General features: G+C 40.8%; 1 protein-coding gene across 2 annotated transcripts in view; it reads left to right on the top strand.

Annotated features, from left to right (window-relative positions):
- Positions 1 to 25,078, top strand: part of LOC134212023 (ras-GEF domain-containing family member 1B) — a 171,425-nt gene that overhangs the window by 22,385 nt on the left and 123,962 nt on the right. For both annotated transcript variants that reach the window (XM_062689515.1, XM_062689514.1), the window contains exon 2: positions 16,380 to 16,798. In XM_062689515.1, the coding sequence (XP_062545499.1) occupies positions 16,628 to 16,798 (171 nt within the window). In that variant the 5' untranslated portion in view covers positions 16,380 to 16,627. The remainder of the gene's footprint in view (positions 1 to 16,379; positions 16,799 to 25,078) is intronic.

The raw sequence follows: 25,078 nt of genomic DNA, 5'->3' as shown, positions 1-25,078 counted from the left end.
ATCTATTTCGCTATAGGGAGAGATCCCCCAGCGCCGGACACCACCCAACATCGGACACATATCTAATGTAGTGCAAAGGAAAGCTATTCCAAAGTCGCTTACCTGCAGGGAAAAATAGATCGTTAGGTTGAAAGCTCTGTTCAAGAAATTAGATTGAATAAAAATGCTTAAAATTTGATTGTTTTACCTTACTTTAGAAGGTTTGAATCAACAAGATCAAATTCGATCGGAAGCATTCTAATCATGTAGAGATGACCATTATCAGTTATATTGTGCATATTGATAATGATTTGTTAGATATGTAGTTTAATTGTGGTGCAAAATCAATTTTGTCTATCCGGCGGCTGTCCCTCGGCTGTCCGGACAGTGAGATTCTTATGTAAGCAAATAGTCATTTTTACACCTGTTTTGTTAAACTTACTTTAATTCAATTGCTTTTTCTTACTAAGGTGTTAGGAAGCCACAGAAATAAGTAGAACTTGAAAATTTGAAGATGGCACTGAAAAAGGTAAAAAGGTAAATGGAGAGTACTTAATTCGTCTTAGACGGTTGAATACATTCCACTAGAAGAGCTTTATATATTTTTCTAAAAAATATTGTTATTCAATGATGTCTCTACTCATGTAATAGCAATTTGGTTATATTTTAACATGATGCAGTAGTGTCCGGTACTAGGATGCACTTTTCTTTGCACTTTGGTGAAATTTTCCACCAAAATTCATCATTAAAATACATCGTCGCAAAACGTGTTCAAATGCAAATGCATATATAGTTTTTATGAATCATCATCATCAATGATTATATTTTGTGTGTATGGTATAACAGTTAACATAATCCGTATAATTAGTTAGATTTTCGTTGTATGGCCTATGTGTCCGACACTGGGGGATCTCCCCTTACAATTAATAAACTCAATTGTACTCCGAGTTCAATCAAAGGTAATTGCCTATTTCCGGGAATTAAACCACCCGACTTGGACGTTAATTTACAATGTTATGAAAACTCATATGTGAATATGTACGTTATGTGGAAGATATTGATTTGGAAAATGTATTGGAGGTAACCACTTTCCCTTCGATGGGACTCGAACCCATGACCCTACAGTACGCTAGACTGGTGCTTTAACCAACTAAGCTACGAAGGACCTCCGTCGGGCTTCGCAACCTAGCGGCTACTGAACGAGCTCGAAATTCCCAAATTGGACGCATAGACGAATCACTCGCAATCCATTTATCAAGCCAATACTTCCATACTGTATTGTGCACGTCCACATTAGAGGAGCGTGAGTACGGAGGTCCTTCGTAGCTTAGTTGGTTAAAGCACCAGTCTAGCGTACTGTAGGGTCATGGGTTCGAGTCCCATCGAAGGGAAAGTGGTTACCTCCAATACATTTTCCAAATCAATATCTTCCACATAACGTACATATTCACATATGAGTGTACTCCGAGTTCCATCTGGACAGTATACAGATTTTGCTATTATCAAATAATAGAGATTAATGCTTATCATTCCAAAATGCTTTACATTGCACTTAACACTAATAAAGAGGTTCCCTTAATTAGGGGAACTTTACAAACACCAAACACCCTTCTCCTTTACTTTATCCATTTCCCTTCACTCTTTATATTGATAATGGGCCACCATAACATCCTAAATTGAGTTTCATTCCTTCTTTTCCTTTTCCAATGATTATATTCACTACCTCTATCTGCCTTAACTTCCCATCTGATGCTTCACTCTCCTCGTTCTTATAAACCTCGTCTAGCTTCATTTTCATTTTGTCATTTAAAAAACATCTTCTTTCGACGTGTTCTGGTATTTTGGAAAAAGATTTGGGAATTGAAACCAAATCAATAATGGTGAACTTCCTCTTTTAGGCAAATGTCAGTTTATATGTTAACTTATGTTAACAGTTTTACCGTCTAATAAGTTGCTTCTATTAAATTTCAAGTCCATCGGTTTCCATCGATGAAATACGTTTCTTATTTCTACTAATTAGTCATAGCTACCCTACTTCTGAGTATCCATTTAAATTTATTGCCATTCTCTTGCGGATTACGATCAATGCAAGAAATGAGCATATATATTTAAAAAATATTACAGTAATAAAGGTAGTATGTACATGAATCCAAAATTTCAACTCTGGTTTTACGGATATTAATGCTAAAAAGGAGGGGCCCTCCTTAGCCATGCGGTAAGACGCGCGGCTATGGGGCAAGATCATATTGAGGGTGGCTGGGTTCGACTCCCGGTGCCGGTCTAGGCAATTTTCGAATTGGAAATTGTCTCGACTTCCCTGGGCATAAAAGTATCATCGTGTTAGCCTCATGATATACGAATGCAAAAATAGTAACTTGGCTTAGAAACCTCGCAGAAACCTACCCTATTCAAATGTTGAGTATTTCATGAAAACTCCATATTACATGCCGTAGATTAGAAAATTATTTTGAGCTTTTTTAGTGGAATGTCTTCACTTGTCATAAGACGAGTTAATACAGTCCCATTGAATTCCACCACTTAATTGTATCTTGACAGATACGTATTTCGACCTCAAAAGTAAGGCCGTCTTCAGTGTCTCGTACTTGACTCGACTTGAAGAAAATGATCGCAGCTTACACTATTTATACTATGCGTAGGTATAATAATTTATCTAGGTACGTATCTAGGTACATATACTGCTTACTTCTACTCGCTTGTTGCGCTTAATACTTAGGTATAAACTTGAAGAGCCAGGAGCTACCATTTCCTTGATCTTTATTCAACAACCGCGTTTGTACCTGTCGGTAGATTTCCAAGCTCTCAGCAACATCAAGTTTCCACGGAGAAGAGACATTTCTTAAAATTTTAATGTTTGATGTCGAAATTGAATGATTTTCCTGATATACATGTTCAGCTACCTTAGACCTAAACTCATTTATTTTTTTATTTTCCAGAACGAAACTACCGCAACGCTCGAAGGAAATGATCGGAAAAATTGAATTGAGTAATTTGGCTGAATTTGAGATACTAACTGAAATAGAGGGGTGGCACTTTGAATCTGGAATACTTTTGAAAATGGTGAACAGGTCTAGTATGCAGTTTAGTTTATCATTATTATTATTTATTTATTCTGACTAAGGCCGAAGTGGCCTGTGCAGTATATAAGAGTCTTATAAGTTTAGTTTATCATGTCACAGTAATTTCATTAATAATACCAATAATGACCCATATGCGCTGTTTCAAATGCAACCTAAGTCAGAAACCCTTGTTTTGATAAGAACAATTTTCAAAGTGCTATAATAATTCCACTCCTTGGAAGTCAAACTAAATTCATTCTTAACACAACTAAAACATGTTCGTGCTAATATTTTTTTTATTCAAATTCAATTTAAACACATCGGTTTTCACTAAAGAGTTTTTCTTGAAAAGTTAGTCTGGCTTTTAGACTCCGACCACTGCATTCCCGTGCAAAAATGAATAACTAATTGATAACAAATTCTATTATCCGGTTATCGAACATATTGATAACTGAACTTGTTATCACTTTGGCTGAATTAACAGCCAACATAACAAAAATGATACCAGAATTTTGTTCCTGAAATAACTGCCTGAAAACAAATTAGGTTATCACTGATACCAAATTGATAACAAATTTTGTTATACATGTTATTCACTCAAATAACTAATTTAATTATTATTTAGTTATCAGCCATCACTGTTTTATCGATCAAAATAGTAAATCTTCTTTGGCGACTTCGTTACGCATTGAAAAAAATGTTGGCATTCACTGGGATTCGAACTCGAATCGAATGATTGTACGGCGTCGTCTCTATAGGCACTCACCCAATTACGCTTTCTTGAGGAGCAGGAGAGAAGAGCACTACGCTTTCTACGATCTTGCATTTACTGAAGACTATTTATAATCAAATTATGATACCATAACCACCTATGTAAATAACAGTCGGCTAGCTAGTCCAGCTGGACACAGTGCAAAGCAGAATAACTTACTAATAACAAACTTAATTATCCAGTTATATTGATAACTAGAATTGTTATCATTCTGGTTGAATTACAAGTCAACATAGGGTAACCGTACCCTTAGTGGAGGTAGCACCAATAGTGGAGGTAGTGGGGTTTTAATGAGATTTATCATATTTATAGACTTTACGATGGTTTCAGTTGATGAGTCGTGCTTTAAATATCCTGTTAAATGCAACTTATCTTAAGTTTTCGCTTGAAAAACTCTTGAAAACAATGATTTTCCTTAACAAAATTGACTCCCCTGCACCTATAGTGGTGCAACTGTACCAATAGTGGCGAGTCTCATAAGAAACCAATGGATAGCACCACTATAAGAACCAAAATTATTTTTTACCGCCACTAAAGGAACAGTGTACCCATAGTGGTGCAAGCAATATTTGGTAATTGCTGATGATAAATGACATCTATCTCATTTTTGTTAGCAAATTTATTAGTTTATCTATTGACTAAGATAATAAAGCAGTAAATTTCCAATAATTATCAATTTTTAAAAAATATTTTCTTCTGTAGATCTACTAATACCTCCACTATTGGTACCGTTACCCTAGCAAAAATGATAACCGAAATGAATTTAATTCAAAATAGCAAATCGGCAATCAATTAGGATAAACATGGTTAATCGTCCTTTTATTGAATACATTTTGTTTTCAGTTGTGACCAATTAAATAATAGGCTTAGGTTTATTTTTCTCTCTTATATTATCAATCATTAGGTTGCTAGCAGCACCATGCTGTAAATCGATTTCGGTTATAGGTTTTATTCAAACTAAACCACAGCCTTGCATTTCACAGTGAAATGTTTCATGTTTTCATATGCATATATAAACTAAAACACTGCTGATCCCAGGAAGAATTATTCCGTGAAAAAATGTTGCTATTCAGTGGATCCAGGACCGGACAGTTTTCGGGGGGCCCGAAATGTACGAAAAAGGTTGATTTTGGTACACAAGGTTATGTGAGAGCCCGGGGCCATGGCCATTTCGTATGGCTACCTAGTCCACAACGCGCATTTTCGCTTACAATGTCTGCCGGGTCGACTAATTAAACATATTTTTTGGGCTACTGTGATGGTCCATTCAAACACCTTCCAAAGGATTTTCTATTTCACATCTCGATATTCCCATGAGTCGACCGTCCTTTCAACATCGACTATTGGAGGTTTGACTGCAGGTGATCTTGCTCGTTAGGTTTAAACTGTCAGTAGTTGAGCAATTACTCTTTGGTTGAGCACATTAATAAATCGACTAAAGTGCGAGCATAATTGTTTTCTCCACAACACACCAGAACGTTGAAATTTCTTGATTATCCGACACTTCCAGTTAAATTTTCCGCTTCCCCATATACATAAACACTGTGGATCCCAAGACGAATTATATTGCGGTTAGTCAAGACTATTCAACGTTCCTGAATGAGCACATGCCCTTGGATCATATGTTCCGGGAGCCTTAAGGCCATTTTAAGTACTTATCAAACTACAACGCTTGGTTCTCAGATACATATTTCATTATTAAACAACACCTGAAATGAAAGTAATAACTTTACTAGCATAGTATAAAACAGATAGGAAAATTTCAACTTTTGTGGAAATTCCTATGTTGACAGAGAAATAAACCAATCAAAAGATATCGTTAGTAACGAGGAAAATCACAGTCTGCTTAGACGAAAATTTCAGTTCAGTGTTTGGAAACAGCTCTTGTCACAAAATCCATAGCATTGACCGGGTACATTTAGCAGAAGTATTGTGACATTTTTCATGATCATTTTTTCAAGGCTTCTACAGATCTGGCATTCATCGCTACAAACCACCGCGTGGCTATCAAATTTTCTAAATTATCAAAGTTAGCTTTTTTGCTACAGGTATGTTTTTCTTAAGCGCCTATCTGGCGCTTATTTTTGGTTACGCCGAAAAATAAGCGGTTGAGTAGATTTTTTTTATGCGCTGTACAATATGTTTGAAATAATAGAATGCTTAACCCGATATCTGTACGACGCAAAATTTAGAAGAAAATACCAAATTTGTATTTATAATACATTTTGTTATTATTCAGTTATCAGTTAATCACATGATTGATAACTAAATATCAAGATGATAATAAGGATAACTAATCCTGTTATCAGTTTGATATCATTTCAGTTAGCTGCCTTTGCTCGGGTTCCGACGCCAGCAATTGCATTCTTCCTGATCACCAGAAATGAATTTGCGGTATTGAGTGCTTTTTCTTCCGTTCTTGAAGCAACATTGCAATTTACCGATAGTCCATTCAGTTCAGATTGTGGGGATAACGTATTTCAATAAACGGGAGGAACTTGATACAGCTTTCTGAACCTCCTTCAAGAAATAAATGACCTCTTTTCCTCCTGGGCCGTGACTAGTTCTTGGTGGAAAAGTTGATCATTCGCTCTTATAAAAGTAATAAATTAGCTGACACTCCGAATAGAGTCAAGTGACTAGTGAAAATAAACAAAACAAATCCTGAAAATCGATTATTAATCGAAGTATGCATACGGTTTTGGAAGGGTGAGGAATTGTGATTGAGAATATAATTTTTGCTCAGTTTAGTCTAAACAAGTGCATATTACTCAATAATCGTGTTTGCGAATCTTCTCAGAAGGCATAAGTGAAAAGTGCAATTCAACAAAGTAGCCTGAATTTGTCAGTGATATCTTTCGTAGTTAAGCAAACACTATGACAAGGTTGAAATCGAATTGTTGGAACGATTGGTTAAGGGAGAATCCATCTCAAGTTCGACGATCCATACGGAACATCTAGATGATTAGTACAAAAAGTGTGAGGTGGGGGTATAAAATGCAAAATATTCGGGTTACGTAATTAATGGAACTTTCCTAAGGTACGGTTTTCGTTCAATGAAGACTCTGGAATGAGGCTTTTAGCTGTGTGGGTTTTCTTTTCGCCGGCGCTTGAAGGGAGGCACTGTAGTCAGTGTAATGGAAGGTTTAGTTTCTCATAATAGTTTTCATACAAACTTGAAACTGCTTGTGCTCATTTAGTTTATGTTCAAATCGGCTCAGGCGGATACGATTATTGAGTGGGCGTGGTGGAGCTGGGTCGTGTTTTTGAAACACCCTACTCTTTGTTTTTAGAAATACGACACCAATACAACTACAAAATATGATTTTTTTATTGTACCAATACTTTCAAAGTTTTGTTTTGGGTACTCAATCCAATCCACCTTCACCTTAAAAGTGTTCATAAGCATACGAGCATATGGAGACTGGAGACGCATGGTAGTTTTCATCTGCTTGTGCCTAACCTTTTGTGCAAATCCTATCGCATCTCAGCTAAAGCTAAATCAGCTAAATAATTGTATGTTTTCTTGAAATTTGTATTAAGAAAAACCCTTGCTGCATGTTAAAATCTTGCAAATTGGTCAACCCGTTCATGAGGTAAATCGTCAGGAAGAAAATCTCAACTTTTTATTTAATTTTATTTAAATAGATAGATAGATTAACCTCCGTGTTAAACAACATGAAGTTATGAGATGTTTTAAGTGTACATGTGCTGTAATTTTCCAATTCATTTTTTTTTTTTTCAAATAATTACTGCCGCCTACCGCCAGTCAGTACCATCTGTATGGAATCCACTTGCGGTTAGCGGCAGAATAGTTCCGACATGGAAATCGAACTTACGTCTGCAGAGTGAAGGTTTATCTCGTTAGCAACACAGGTATTTCCTTAGGTTAAGTGTTGTGGTGATTCAATTCTTCTTCATTCGATTGAACGATAGCCTAAATTTACATGACACGGAAACTCCTTCGAGATGGGATTGTTTGAAACTGAGCATGCTGAATGCATCACAGATTTCTCGCTCAAATGTGTAAAATACCTACATTGAGTTATAGCGATTAAATGCTGCCTCATGATGGCAACTTTATTGGAATATCCGAATATATCCATTTGGATAACGCTTATGTGAATAAATTAGGTGTCAGCTGCGTTTTGCATGAAACGGAATGGGGTTTGTTGGGATTTGTTTTGAGGGCAACGCAACGTGCCCTCGTTCTAAGGTTTCTGATAGAATCATGTAAAATTGAGACGTCTTCTTCTTCTATGGCTCTACATTCCAACTGGAACAGTTATTGATTGGAAGCCCTTCCATGCCCGTCATTTCATGAGTATGTATCTTGTGTGGCAAGGCAAGTACAAAGAATACACTATGCCCAGTAGGGTGGCTCAAAAAACACTTTTTCAATTTTTTTTTGATGGGCCGCCCTTTTATTTGGTTCTATTTGATGCTCTGATGCCCTGGACAAAATTTCAGCAAAATCGGTCAACGTTTTGGGCGGTGCTAAACTCGTTGGAAGTTCATATGGAAAAATGTATGCAGAAAAACAAAAAAAATTGATTTGCAGTTGGACGGCAAAATTTACGATCAAGAACCATAATACTCATTCAGTTCTTATAGAATTAAATACAGAATGTTTTGCTGAAAACCGCGAGAAGATTAGAGATTATTAGGCAAAGGTATTAGCATTTCACTGGAGTGTTGTAGGGGTGAATGTATTTCTTAAAGGTAAAAGAAACGAAATTTGCTCGAACCCCACTTCAGAGAAATGCTAATAACTTAGCCGGGCAAGCTCCAATCTTCTCGCAGTTTTCTGCATAACATTCTGTATTAAATTCTTCAAGGTCTGAATGAGTATCATAGTTCTTCATCGTAAGTTGTGCCATCCAACTGCAATTCACTGTTTTTGGATGTTTCTGCAAACATTTTTGCATATAAACTTCCAACGAGTTTAGCACTACCCGAACGTTGACCGATTTGGCTGATTTTTTTTTAGAGCATCACTGCCGTTATACGCATAGTTGTCCCATGTTTGCTGGGATTTCCTATGTACATGGGACAGTTATGCGTATAAGGGCAGATCAGGGCATCAAATAGAACCGAATAAGAGGTCCATCAATCAAATTGAAAAAAGTTTTTCCCATACTAATTTGAGCCACCCATGCCCAGGATGTCGAGAATGTTTCCTACCCGAAAACATCCTTGACCGAACCGAGAATCAAACTCGCCATCTCCGGAATGACAATCCTACGCATTTGCTCACAAGGCTAACGGAAAAATAATTAATAATACATAATTGAAATATCAATGATTTTATCATTTACATCAGTGGTCTCCAAAGTGCGGCCCGCGGGCCGCATGCGGCCCTCGAAGCCTTTTCCTGCGGCCCGCGAAGGTTTTCTGAGAATACACTACATGTGGCCCATTGATAGGCATTATATTATAGGAAAAGTAAGATCAAACTTGCAGAATCGGTCAACATATGACAATTTGGGAGAAACTGCTTAGAATATTTTCTGCCAACTTTGCCGAAAAAATTATTGTACAATGTACATTGAATTCAAGATTGGACTCGACGGTTTGAAATCACCGGTCCATCGAATCGACGTTGAAATTGTCGATCAATTGAAGAGTAAGATAGTTACACGGAATGCTATTTGCATTGACATTTTTTACTCACTGCTCGCATTGGTGTAACGGATGCGGAAGATCATTGCACTGTTCCCGCACTTTCATTGCGGTTTGTTTTGATTCATTTTGACAGCTTTTCCACGTGCTTTTGCTGCCGACTCCGGTTTTGGCTAGACGTCGCGACGTATCAAAGGGTAAAATACCATGTTTTTGAAAGTGAAAATAGTTGCGAGAAAGTTATGAACATTTATAGATGCATTCGATAGAGGAAAAATGTGTTCTAATGGAATTTAAACAGATTTGCGAATGCACTGAATAATGTACTATGATTTTCCAATTAAATAACGTTATTTCATCCAATAATCCAGATGCTTATAATAGCATCTGTATCAGTCGAATGCATGTACATTCCCCCTAGATTGGAACGGTGATTTGAAATAATCCCAAGCAAAAATTCGATAAAATCCATCCTTCGACTAAATCCACAATATATGGCGAAAAAACAATTTCTCGTGTCAAATCCGCTACTGAAAAACGGTACTATAGACTAAAAGTCAATTACGGCGATAAAACTGTAGAATAAAATGTCCTTATTTATAAGAACATATTCTGAAATATGCGATATTAACTGAAAACAAATGTTGCTTATATACTAATACTGCGGCTCGCTTCAACAGCTCAAATCTGCTGTGCGGCCCTTTATAGTAAGCATGCTGGGGACCACTGATTTACATCACAGAAACTTTAAATTATGATCTGGTACATATTTTGTTAACAAATTTCACAGTCAATGATAATTGAAAATATTTTTCTGATTGAGAATAAAAAGTTCAAAAGATTGATTATAGTGTGCCTTCTGTAATGCATTTTTTTTTTAATTGAAGATGAATTTTGACTTAGAAGCTATTGTTCTCTTTACTATTCCAGGTGTAGACTAAAAATTTCTAAATCGACTGTGTTACGCTTGAAGGATTTTGAATGTCAATATCATTTCATTTTTCAGTGAATGGATTTTTTTACAAAAAGCCAACAATCATTTGAAAGCAAAATATTGTGAATTCTGAAAACTATTAATATGAGTGCCCTATCATTCTTGCATCTTTCCACCATCATGTTCAAATTGGTGCAAACGCCAGCGAATGCGATGCTGCAGTCGCTGCCCAAAAGTCATTAAAGTTCCTTCATTTTCCAATTTCCCAATTTTCCACATCAGTTCGTATCAGCAACGTATCAGCGGACGGAGTAAATCAACTTCTTTTTCGACGTGCTATTAAAAGTTTATTCAATTTCAATTTCCAGTCAGCTTTGCTTCTTCTTGAATTAGGACACCGAGTAATCACAATGATTGTCTTTGTCGAACAAATTTTATGAGATTTGGCCACAATATTCTTTGATATGCAAAGAATGTTGAAGCTAAATTTGAGCATAATCAGTCATAAAAAACCCCCTGACAATAAAAGAACAAAACCTGCCAAAGCCGTCATTCCCCCTATATTAAACAAAGTTGTAAAAAAAATGAAAGATCATTCTGAAGAACCGATTTGTTTTCTAGATAAATTGTGGGCCCAAAAAATTGTATCAGAAAATTTTACCAATTTTTGGCGAGACAGCTAGGGTGGGTGTACCAATTGTCGCCATACATAAGAGCAACTATTTTTTTTTAAATAAGTAAAAGGCATGTGGGTGAACTTTATATATCAAGCGAAAGGTTTTACTTCCTGCTCCTTAGAACAGCTGTGAAAACCACAATAAAATTTGTTATAGTCATCAAAATTGATTAGTCCATAATAGGAACGCATGCACCAGTTGTGGCACTATTATTAATTTTGGTTCCTTATTTGGCAATTCCCATTGTTTTCTTATGGGACTGGCCAAATAGGGACCACTAGTGCGACAACTGGTGCAAAGGACGTCAAAAATTAAGCAAAATCAATTTTTACAATTATGCTTTGCTTGTTTTGGAGAAGGTCAAAGGTTTTATCGTATCATATGAATATGCTTTATCGATCTGAACTTGGTTTGCGGTGATTTAATTGTCCATTTGGCATATAAAGCACTAGTGCGACAACTGGTGCTATAGCCACAACTGGTACATCTAGCCTAGTATATTTTAGTTTTCTCGCCCCCATATACATTCAATCTATTATACAAGCATTCTAAATAGTTGAAACAGTGACTCATTCTCACCCCCATTTAACCCATTGTCACCCCTGACGACGATACTGGTAATCGATTTCTCTGAATGGCAAGCTCAATTTTTTTCAAAAAGCTTTTCATGCAAATACTCCACCAATATACTTCTTTTTTATTATTGTCATTACATCCCCAACTTGTACATTGCCGCCTGGCAGTTTAGTGTTCATCAAACACTTCCACAGTTATTAGCTGCCAGGTTTCTAAGCCAAGTTCCTATTTTGCATTTGTATATCATGAGGCTAACACGATTATTCTTTTATGCCCAGGGAGTCGACAAAATTTCCAACTCGAATATTTCCTAGACCGAACCGGGAATCGAACCCAGCTTCCTTCAGCATTGTCTTACTTTGTTGCCGTGCATCTTACAACACGGCTAAGGAAGGCCCAGCATAACATATATACTAAGCAGTTTTTCGTATGACAATTTTTTTCAAAATAATTTCCAAATTCAGGTACAAAGAATTGATTTGAAAAAGTGTTTGCTTGCAAATAATTGCTACTTCAATTCAATTTGCTGTTATTATAAAACGAAATGAGTTCATGCTATACGCTACTTATAAAATTCTATTTATTTTAATTGAAAATCGAAGGTTTTTGGTTTATTTGCATTTTTACAAGTACGTAGTTATCTGCCTGGGGCCCTCCTTAGCCGTGCGGTAAGACGCACGGCTATAAAGCAAGACCATGCTGAGGGTGGCTGGGTTCGATTCCCGGTGCCGGTCTAAGCAATTTTCGGATTGGAAAATGTCTCGACTTCCCTGGGCCATAAAAGTATCATCGTGTTAGCCTCATGATATACGAATACTGAAATGGTAACCTGGCTTAGAAACCTCGCAATTAATAACTGTGGAAATTCGTAATGAACACTAAGCTGCGAGGCGGCTCTGTTTCAGTGAGGGAATGTAATGCCAATAAGAAGAAGAAGTTATCTGCCATTTCTATTTGATGTATAATGCTTCGTCGTAGTACTGGTGATCGTACGAATAATAACGCTACAGCTTGTGTAAAAATTTGCTACACATGTCAACATGTGGCGCGTGAGCCGTACGTGAGTTGTTCAATTCATACAAGAACAATAATTTGCTGTAACATTAAATACCGGAACTATGCTGTCGCAGATGGTGTTTCGATTAATTATTTCAGATCACGTTACATGCTTAATGTAGAGCTCAAAACCAACTGGCGTCGTTTTCCATATTTTCATTAATTCAATTATTATAAACATGAAACATTCCCCCACAGCACCAATGCTACTAAACCGATCCCATTGCCAGCACAGCTGAAGCTATGAAGGAAATTTGATTAAAAATACATTCCAATAATATTACCGTCACCCACAGAACATTTCTCGTGGTATTATTACAGCAACAGCCCTCGGATGGCATAATCAAGCCGTGAGAACACCATCGGAACTTGAAACCATGTGGCAAAATGGCAGAGCCATGAAAACTCATAAACTTTGACATTATCGACATCGAATTGAGCAAACAGGCGACGTACTTCGTTCGCGCAAACGAGTTCTCCTGTTACCAGACAAGCTGGTACAAATAGCAGCACATATCAACCTCACACCCGACAACAGAGGGGGAAATTGAAAAAAAAAAGCTGTAAAAAAACTATAAACGAGTATTCCTGCGCCATGAATGTGTTATTGCATATCCTTATTCCAAACGGACGTACGATTGGTACCAGAAGTTTCCAATCTTTGGGATGCGACTCTTTGTCTACTGCATCATAATACAGAATAGTTCTAAGAATAATATGATTTTTACATTTTTGCTTACCTCTTACACCAAGGCTGTAAGTTAACTTCAAAAACGAAACTTTGGTAGGAGGATCATACCAATCAACTCAGCTCGATTAATTTATATCACAGACAAACAGACGTAACACTGAAGAAATTCCCATTGACCATTATTTCAACGGCCGTTTTAAAATGAATTGATTGTGAGTTCCACATCCAGAGGAGCTTCCATCGTATATCTTCGTGTTTGACATTTCACACTAGCGCCTTCTGTTGACATTGTTGTACTAAACTTGATTTCGTGCAACATGCACGCGAGATGGTGGCAGAGTAACTGACCGATGAATTTTTCAGGAAAATGTTCTAGCTGTTACGTCTGTTTGCCTGTGTTTATATTATGTCTTTCTGTATGTGTGTTAAAGTTACGTTTATTTCTATTTTTATTGTAAAGTTTGCTTATGATTCAACCAAAATTAAGGTTTTTCTATGGTAGGGTCCTCCTTAGCCTAGCAGTAAGATGCACGGCTACAAAGCAAGACCATGCTGAAGGTGGCTGAGTTCGATTCCCGGAGCCGGTCTAGGCAATTTTCGGTTTGGAAATTGTCTCGACTTCCCTGGACATAGAAGTATCATCGTGTTAGCCTCATGATATACGAATGCAAAAATAGTAACTTGGCTTAGAAACCTGGCGATCAAAAACTGTGGATGTGCTGAATGAACACTAAGCAGCGGTAATATCCCAGTGGGGGATGTAATGTCAATAAGAGGAAGAAGGAGGCTAGGTTATTTAATCAAAATTGTGAAAAATATATAACCATAAGCTGTTAACATTTGGACACCTGAAAATATAACGCAGCGGCAACGGCAGCGAATAGACTGGGGCTGCAAATCCCTAAATATGATTTACGTACGCTAAAAATGAAATAAAGTTATGTTGAACATTTTTGGCAACATACGATCCACTTCCTTTTTTGGTCCAGACGAGAAATCAAGAAGTCTGTTTTGCAATTTATCCAAGAATATTCCGAACTATTGGTTTTCCATCTCTGAAGACAGCACAAATCTAAAACTAGCTGATGTTGAAGAAAGGTCCTCCCTCATCCAAGATATACGAATTAAAACTTGGTGAGAGAATTCCATTATACATGATATATATATATATATTAGGGTGGCTCAAATTAGTATGGGAAAAACTTTGTTCAATTTTTTTGATGGGCCGCCCTCTTATTCGGTTCTATTTGATGCCCTGATGCTCTGGACAAAATTTCAGCCAAATCGGTCAACGTTTGGGCGGTGCTAAACTCGTTGGAAGTTTATATGGAAAAATGTATGCAGAAACATCCTAAAACAGTAAATTGCAGCTGGACTACACAACTTACGATGAAGAACTATGATACCCATTCAGACCTTGGAGAATTTAATACAGAATGGTATGCAGAAAACCGCGAGAAGATTCGAGCTTGCCCGGCTAAGTTATTAGCATTTCTCTGCAGTGGGGTTTGAGCAAATTTCGTTTCTTTTACCTTTGAAAAGAAATAAATTCACCCCTACAACACTCCAGTAAAATGCTAATATCTTTGCGTAATAAACTCTAATCTTCTCGCGGTTTTAAGCATAACATTCTGTATTTTATTTTACAAGAACTGAATGAGTATCATGGTTCTTGATCGTAAATTGTGCCGTCCAACTGCAAATCACTGTTTTGGGATGTTTCTGCATACATTTTTCCATATAAACTTCCAACGAGTTTAGCACTGCCCAAACGTTGACCGATTTGGCTGAAATTTTGTCCAGAGCATCAGGGCATCAAATAGAACCGAATAAGAGGACGGCCCATCAAAAAAATTGAAAAAGTGTTTTTTGAGCCACCCTAATATATATAAATATTTCCCAAATTATATGACCACTGACAAAAAAAAAAAAAAAAAAAAAAAAAAACCATGAGGGCACCCGATTGGAGCGGTTTGGATAGGAAGAGTGGAATCGCCAACTTCCTATTGTTAACATCTCGTGGATAAAGGGCGGGCTCTTCTCCCCATCCATTGGGTCAATCTGGGAAACGAGGGCTAGATTATAATTTTGTGTGTACGAACTTTCTTCTGGAAGGAGATTCTCCATTCATCCCGTGGATTCGCATAAGTGTCTTTGCTTATGGAACCACCCACCCATTTTTGGCCCTTCATACAGGAGTTTGATGAAATACATACAATAGTATAATCATGATCAAATCGTTTGTCAGATATGGCCAGTGCTATCGGCAGGTGCCTTGCTACAATAGATGGTAGTATCATCATCATCATCATCATCATACGATCCACTTCCTTTTTTGATTTAAAAAGAATGGATGTGTGTTCGCTAAAAAAAATGTAAGTTCACTCCAACCCAAAATTTAAAATAAAAGTTTAATCATTTTTAAGCTTGCGCTAGAATTTAAAATATTATCGTTTACCGATTTGCTTGCAAAAAGTTGCATTCACAGAGGCTGGGTCTTTTTGAAAGTAGACTGGTTCTTCAACATGTTTACTTCGTTTAAATCATTCAAGCTATCTAATTACTGGATTTTCTAAATTTCATCAATTCTTCAAATGATGCTATATTTGCCTTATTCTCCAAATGTTGTCCAATTTGTATTTCAATGAACAAATTACAAATGTTTCTATTTACTTACACTATATAAACATTTGCGTATCAACTGATACGTGTTTCGTTCCTTTCTTGAAAACTTCTTCAGTGTTTTGTTATCGACGCTCGAAAATAAATAATAATTACATATGTGTTATTCGTCCATTTTAATTAGCCACCGGGACACGTAAAACCGCAAAAGTAGAGAAACTCTGTTCTGCACATTAAATGCGAGAGCATGGCAAAAAAAATAACACACGGGGGAACAACTTCAACGTGTCATTTATGTGGAATTGTAATTATGAAAATGTGAGCGATGCGATGGAATAATAAAACATTCTTTCTCCATTCTTTGGTCATACAGGAACGAGTGTGGCACCACCGACTGCCGACAGCTCAACGCCCGAGTACTTTCACTTGACACGTTGTTACTAAAACCAGTGCCATGAACGACTAGCGCCTGATTCCTCCCCATGGTCGCTAGGATACTTAGGGGGAGCGACAGCTTCGCACCGAACAACATCCGTCGTCGTTCTGGCATTGTGAGCGCTGATGCCTTATAGTTCTGAAGTGTGCGCTCATAAATGTATTCCACCTCCATCGTCTTGACGTATGGCTATGTACTACTATGCAAGCAAATTATCAGCAGCGGCATGCGGCACTCGTTGCCGGCAGGGACTTACCAGGAGGCAGCGCAATCGTAACGCAAGTCGTAACCAGCAGCATCGGGCTGCCAAGAAGGACGACGACGAAGACTCCGACGATAACAACAAAGATAAGAAGGTAATTTTGCAGTGATACGAATGAATGCATAATTCATCTACATTATCTGGTTTTATGGTGAAACTCATAACGAATTACAACCATACTGCGGTACTGTGGGATGTGATTCAAAATATTTTTGGACTCCCTAGAAGCTTGCTCAAAACCTTACGCGTTTGAAGAAACAGCCCCATAATACGTTGATCGTTGTTGCATATTGTATACAATTACCAAACTTACCATAATTTTGTTTCGATTTCCAAGGGTAGGCCGTTACAAATATTATAACACAGCATAATGCAGTTAATTCAAAACTTTAGAAGTGACACCCGGTATAGTAAAGAGAGACAAAACTCCTTCGTCGTACAGTAATCGCACGACTAGACTAGTGTGGGCAGAACAATACCTTCACTAATGTGGAAATATACAATATACATGGGTTAGGAACCGGCCGTTTTGACTGAAAGTCATTTGGCCGAACATGACATTTGGCCGACAGAAACATAACATTGAAAATGGGCATTTGGTCGAAAATGTCATTTGCCCTAATAAGTAGTTTGATCGAATTGGTCATTTGGCCGAAAACAACGTTTGGCCGAAAAAGTTGTTCAGCCGAATGGGTTACTTACATGATACTTGATGGGCTACAGTTCTTCGATGAACCTACGTCGAATGGAGTATCCTTCTCCACTGGACTCGATCCGGGGCCAATCGCGTCCAGTCGCCCTGAACATTGAGCGCCCTCAGATCCTCTTCAACTGCAAAAAGCCATCGTGTACGCGGCCTTCCATGAAACCTACGGCCTCTTACAGGCTCTCTACTTAGTATTACCTTCGCTTGACGGCATACGAATAACGTGTCCAGCCCACCATGGTCTGTCGTGTTGTATAAGCTTAACAATATCCAACTCTTTATACACCTGACACGACTCGAGATTCCTGCGACGCCGCCAGATACCGTTCTCCTGTTTACCGCCGAGTACCGCAGCACCTTACGCTCAAATACTCCGAAAGCTCTCCGATCAGCCTCCTCTAACGTCCATGTTTTATGGCCGTATAAAGCCCCCGGAAGAATCGGAGTAGTATACAGCGCGAATTTTGTCTTCGATCGCAGGCTACGGGACTTAAGCTGGTTACGAAGTCCGTAATAAGCCGCATTTGCAGCTGCAATAATTTTTCGCCGGAAAACCATATTCTAGTATAATTTGCCATAATTCATTCCGTTTCATTGAATCGTACAATCAATAAACAGATGATGTGTCTTCAAGTGATACTCCCGGAATTTATCAAGGATTTGTCTCAGGGTAAACATTTGATCTGTCGTTGATCGGCTTTCACGAAAACCTGTCTATTATTCGCCGACAAAGGTCTCTTCAAGCGGTCTCAATCTGTTGAACAGAATACAGGACATAATTTTGTACGCCGAATTAAGGAGGGTTATTCCTCGGTAATTGGCGCACTCTAGTCTGTGCCCTTTCTTTAAGAAAGGGCAAATGAGGTAATCCAACCAGCTAGCAGACAATTCCTCGTCTTCCTATATTTTCTATAAAATATGGCACAGAACTCCATAAAGCTGCTCATTGCCAGGTTTGAGAAGTTCAGCCGGGAGCATGTCCTTCCACGCAGCCGTTTTGTTTCAGCTCTTTAACAGCTTTTTTAGACTCATCTAGTGTAAGGCGACTCCACAGTTTGTCTATCGTAGCTAATACTTATTCTGTTCACTGATGCACTGCCACTTCCACAATTCAACAAAGTCTCGAAGTCTTACTTCCACATGGCAGCCACTTCGGTTTTATCTGTCAGCAAATTCTCTTCTTGGTCGTTGCACATGACGGGCGCTGTCTTTCTCCGCACGCCATTGACAGTCTCATAAAACCTTCGCATATCGTGCGGCTTCATTCTATCCTGCACCGATTACTTGTTCTTCTTACTCTTTCTGCTTCCTTGCCATCCCAGTCATTCTCCGGTCCCGCAATTAAGCAATACTTCGGGGCATGACTATTAGGAATTGCTCCCCCTACATGACGTAAACAAGTGCACGTATGCGCCTCAAATCTTCTGGTACTCTCCATGATCCACATCTGCACAAGACATACTGGTACCACATGTGCCTCAACACTCACCTACTCATGATGCTCGAATGACAGCAAGAGTCTCATAGGTACCCCTTTTTTTTTTTTTCTTCCTTAACAATGGAGGGGGAATCTACTCAACAGACATCCTGGGTTGACCAGGAAGTGCGGGGTTAGGGATCACCGAGGGAGGCAGGACTACATCCCCGACCCGCTAAACCGTTTCCATTGCCGCCAAGCCCATAGTCCCTTCGGTACAACCAGAAAGTAATGCTTCAAAGGGGGGCCAGTGCACAACGCACCCTCGAGGTTAGCTGCGTGTCCTTGCAGCACCGAACATCGTAACTCACTTTTTTAGAAGAACACCATGGTATCGTGCCAGCGCGTTGCCGGCTTTCCATGTGGCCTTACCACGCCCTATGTCCTCGGAAGGTGGGAAGGGTCGACTTCGCACCTGCTTCCCTCTGCACGACTGGTATCAAGAATGATGATGCCGCGTGTACCCCGAATTGACCTTTCTGCGATAGGGCCTATTCGCCAGCACACAGAGGGACTTGCCGACGCGAGGCCTACGCCTGCCCCAGCCTTGACGAGGACCCCTTTCCGTCCTCGGGCTCGGAACCCGCCCGGTTGACCGACGCCGCGAAAGCGACGATACCATGTTGTTCTTCGCGCGGCCACTTGTTCGATAAAAGGATCGAGTTCGACCACAGAGCATGACCACCGGTATGACCCATGAAGCCTACTCCGATCCCTTGGACCACCTCTTATTTGCGCCTGAACTAGCCATCCTTGAGTCCACGCGCCACCTTCTGTGTAGCTCCGAGACGATTTGGGCGATAGCCGATAAAATGGCGTTCCAGCCAACTTCGTCTTTACACATCCTCCGAACTAGGTTGTCCGGGGTAGTGTCCAGACCACATGTGGCAAGCATGTGGTCACGCATTGCGCGAAAACGTGAGCACACGAACAACACGTGTTCCGCCGTTTCCTCTAAACCTGCGCACACCAAACACTCGGGCGAAGCCGAGCAAGCCAGCTGCTTTACTTGCACTTTGATTTTGCAGCACGCTTAAACGCCGGGCACATCGAACCCCCCATGGGGTGCTTGCTGTTCACAGCTTTGCTGGAACAAATCAAACAATTGGGAGGGTTCGTGCAGCATTGTGCCTTATGTCCCTCCAATCCGCAGCGTCGGCAGAGATTGCTTCTGACAGGGCCTTTGCAGTCCCATTGCTTGTGCCCCGGTTCCAGGCACTTGAAGCAAACTTCTGGTTGCTCGTATATGCCCACAGCGCATACCGACCATCCCACCTTGACGCTCCCTAACTTGACTACCTTGGAGGCGTCCGCTGCAGATAGCCGAACCAATGCTACCTGCGTCCCTGCCGGACCTTTCCGTAGCCGAACGGCTGCGGTGGGCGTCTCCACTTCACACTGTCGCCGCAGTGCCGTGACGAGCTCTTCGACTTCAGTGATCTCGTCCAGGTCTTTAACCCTTAGATTCACCTCCGTCGTGAGTGCCCTCACCTTGACCGTCTCGCCTAGGACCTCCTCCGCCAACTTCTTGTAGGCGGCGCCCTTTTGCGAGACGCCCCGCTTCAGCTCGAGTATCATCTCGCCCATCCGGGTACGTCTTATTCGACGTACGTCGGCGCCGAGTTCACCGAACTTGACGTCACTCCTCATCGCCTTCAAAACATCTGAGTACTTAGCCTCGTCCGCCGTGATGACTAAGGCATCGCCCCTGGAGCGATTGGCGCCTACCCTAGACTTCTTGCTACCCTCATTCACCTGGGCCTTCTTTTCGGCCCTTGACATCTTCGGTTTCCTCTTGTTCTTGACCAGGGTCCAGGAGGCGTCATTCCCCTCTATTTCCCTGGTCTGGTGCGGCTGAGAACTTTCAGCCTGCCGTAACCCCTTACCACCGTCTTGCCTGAGTGGACGGACCTTTCCAGGTCCTTCCTCCCCAGTTTTGGAGGTACCTGGCCGGGGTTCAGCTTCCCAGCCCCACTACCCTTGTTCGGGGTAGTAACCCTCCGTGTTTTGGAGCGGCCCCAGGGAACTCATCCCCTGGAGACTGTCTCCCCCGTTTTTGTGTCTGCTCCGTTGGAGCAGTCACCCCCGACGTACCCGCAAATACTTGAGCCTCAGTCTGGGTAGACTTTGGCACCACCGTCTTAGCTGGCACGCCTTCGGTCGATTCGACCTTGCCCGAGTCCGCGAATCCTTGGGCCTCAGTCTGGGTAGACCTCGACTCCACCGATTTCACGGGTTTACACTTAGCCGTCCCGACCGCCCTCTCCAGCTTGGCGTCCAGCATCGACTTTCGAAGTTTCTGCAAGCTCCTCTTGAGGTCCTTGCTGATATTATGCTTCGATGACGCAAAGTCGATGATGGCGTCCAGCTGTTCCGTCGCCACCTCGAAGGCCGAAAGCCCATCGCGATTGCGGTTCATCGCCTCCACAAGCCATGGGCCGTCAATAACCCCTACCGGCGTTTTTATAACCGAGAGGAAGGTTGAGTGACCCACGCTGGCGCTGCGCACTGAGCTGCCGACTATTGCCTCTGGCCTCCTAGGCGGAGACCTGAACAACCCACCTCTTGCGAAGGGGTTGTCGCCTACACTACTACCACTAATTGAAGAATTGACTTGGTTTTCCATTTTGGTCCCACGGGTTGCTCGGGAAAAGAGGTCCACCACGCCAGAGCCCAGCATAACGCGGTAAGGGACAATTAGTGTGGAGGGTGCCCAGGTACACCACAGGCTCCGTTAAAGGCCTAGCTTATTATTTCACCCCCCTGGCCATGCATCCCCTCGGCACGGGTCGCTTGACGCCTTGGGATTAGGGGTTAGGGACGATGGTCCCAGGCTAACTCGCAGTGGCCATGGGGAGGGATCGTCAAGCCCTTGGACAAAGGTACCCTGCAGGAGGTACCATGTGCTGCCATCTCACAGCACAGATAGTCCTCATTCAGTATGGTGATCACCCCGTCCTGCAACAGGGTGGCACCACTTGTCTACCAAGCCGGAGGCGATCCTACCCGAGCAGCACAAGTCTGACAAAAATAGTTACAGCAACTTGATTGTGACTGAAACTGGTCAAATATGAGTTACAGTAACCTAGGTGGAACATGTGTGCTGCTAGGGTAGGTTGGTGGCTCCTTGCCGCTCTTACCTCAACTACGAGGCAGGCCCTTTCACGTCTCCTATTTCTGGGTGCCGCAGAAGCATCAACCCCCCACACTCCTGCCAGGCCTAGCGAGACCAGGCTACGTTAACAATCTGGCTAATTGTTTCACCCCCCGGTCATTCATCCCCTCGGCACGGGTCGCCTGACACCCTTGGATTCGGAATTAGGAATGCCAAATTGTCCGCTTCAGTGTTGAACCGAGCCTGACGATATGGCCGAATTCACGCCGTTTCGCACTACTTCCGAGTATCCATATCCCAACGTAATGGGAATCCCTCTGGCAGCAGCGGAATTTTCTAGCCTTAGGCCGTTGTCATTGGTGGCGGAGTAAAGGCTCGTCCTACCGATTATAGGACGGAAAAAATCCTTTCTACCGATCTGAGCGTTAGCGTCTCCGATAACAATTTTCACGTCATGCTTTGGGCACTCTTCAAATGCTTTATCAAGACATTCATAAAACGTGTCCTTCACGTCGTCGGATTTATCGTTTGTCAGTGCGAAACGTTGATTAGCTTGTAATTGGAGATTCGATCGCTAAAGATTTTCCACCTCATCACTAGCTTCGACTGCTTGCCCATCAGTACGAAACCAACTCTATGTTCTGCTTTTTCGCCGATAATGTCGTTCGGCCAAACAATACAATTAAACCTCCACTAGTCTATTTTCTATGACTCGATATCCACCAACGAAAGCAAATTATGCCATATTGAAAAATGTTTTCTTGGTTAATGTGATGGTCTATTTCTATTCCAATAGCTTTCCCAGGATGTTCTATTCTACGTTCCGATATTTCCATAAGTTTACAGTCCCTTAAATATCGATTAATGGAGGTTTGAATGTAGTGCATGTGAAAAATGTTTAAGTGATTAATGATAACTAAGATTTGAGAAATAAGAAATGAGAAATGTAAAACGAGTAGTTTGAAATAAGAAGTGAGAAGGGCGACGAGTGAAAATGAGAAGAAAAAATGAGTGCAAAATAAGAAGTGTAATATAGAGTAGTGTTTCGGCCAGGGTGGGACGACCCTACGTTGTGTTGTTTTTTTGGTGGACCCTCCGGGCGACGATTAAGGAAAACTATTGCTTCAACTTGACTATTGATTTATTGCCTCCGAGAGGGAACGTGCCTGCTTGGAGGTTACTATGCACACTGGCGCTGCACATTACATGACATTGAGAGTCGCCTTTTATAGGCGACTATAAGTACGGATTTTATATAAACATTTATTAGGGACGTGTGCACACACGCTGCTCTGCTTCGATCCAGCAGCAGCTACGAGTGTAACGTTCGTGCCCGAACAAGTAGTGTGGAATCACTTCTAATTCTCAGTTCTCATTGTGAGTAGTGAGTAATGAGGAGTGAAAGGCGAGTAAGGTGTACAAGTTAGATATACGAAGTGAGAAGTCTCTTTCGCTGCGACATACTTCTCATTCTCTACTTCTCACATCTAAATTATCATAAATAGCATATCACTTCCATATGCACTTTTGTTTGGCCAAATGATATTCTTAGTCATATGGCCTGTGCGGCCAAAAGATTTACTAGGCCGTGCAACACGTCCAGTTGAATGGCATTCCCACTCTTCTGCCAAACGACCAAAGCCAAATCTGCATTTTCGACCAAATGATCAGTTCAGCCGAGTGACATTTGAGACCATATCTCCTGTTTGGCCGTATGTCCCTATCGGCCAAATGACATTTTCGACCAAACTGTTTTCGACTTTATAACTGTTTTGGCGACACATCATTCGACCAAATGGAATTCGATTACAAGACTTTGGGACTTGGGTCTAACGTGTTATTCCGCCAAGTGGCATTCGGCAGAACGGCTTTTGGCCAATCGTCCCTTCCCTCAATGGATTGGATCGAATAGCAATGCCTGATCAAAACGTTGATAAAAAATTAAAACAATCAGCACATTTCCGCGACTAAAAGCCGAAAACCTTAAATTTGTATCATACAGTAAGAAATACCAAGGCGGTGTAAAGAGCACTCGCCCCTCGTTGAGGGTGGAGCTCTAAACAGACCTGATACAGCTGATCGAACGCATGTTTACTAAGGACGTGTGGCTCAATAAGCTTCTGTACTGGTCTCCAGCTTCTTCTTCTTCTTCTTATTGGCATTACATCCCCACACTGGGACAGAGCCGCCTCGCAGCTTAGTGTTTACTAAGCACTTCCACAGTTATTAACTGCGAGGTTTCTAAGCCAGGTTACCATTTTTGCATTCGTATATCATGAGGCTAGCACGATGATACTTTTATGCCCAGGGAAGTCGAGACAATTTCCAATCCGAAAATTGCCTAGACCGGCACCGGGAATCGAACCCAGCCACCCTCAGCATGGTCTTGCTTTGTAGCCGCGCGGCTTACCGCACCTGCAGAATTAAAAATGATTTTCCCGGATGCTATACCAAAGATAGCATATAGCTATACTTATTCACCATACTGGTGAATAAAGATCGATGAATAGGTTAAGCTATTTTATGAAATTTACTTTCTTAGAGAAAGCTGACATAGTTACTGCGGTTCAAGTAAATGTAGAATGACTCGTTACTTACACAAGAGATGAGTGTAAATCATTATTTTGAATTTCATACTTAAGTATTACAGCAACTGTAAAATACTTTACTACGGTTTCGTGGTGCCTGGAAATAAAAAGTATGATGTTTTTGGAGCAAAAATCCAATTTGACATTTGAATAGCAAAATTTACTCTTCAATGCCGAGCAAAGCCGCGGCTACATACAACTAGTATTAAAATAAATAGAACCTATGTTTTTATGTTTAATCAACGAAAAGTAAAAATGTAGAAAAATCTTCATTGTGCACTATGTACATACTCTGTGGAGAGTGAAACAACAGTTGCTTGGCCGTTTAAAAATGAGCTGCTTCACACAGTTTCGTTGGCTCTGGAATGACGATGATCAGCACCGTGCTGCTTCCGAATGCAAAAAGTTATAAAAAGCAGCATCCGGGATGCGCCGGTGCTCTCAAGCCACGGACTGTTTGCTCCGGAAGGAAGCGAACCATTACGCAA

The sequence above is a fragment of the Armigeres subalbatus genome, chromosome 2 (genome assembly GCF_024139115.2).
Source record: "Armigeres subalbatus isolate Guangzhou_Male chromosome 2, GZ_Asu_2, whole genome shotgun sequence".
NCBI lineage: Eukaryota > Metazoa > Arthropoda > Insecta > Diptera > Culicidae > Armigeres > Armigeres subalbatus.
The sequence above is the reverse complement of the archived record's forward strand: the minus strand, read 5'-3'. Positions and strand labels throughout refer to the sequence as shown.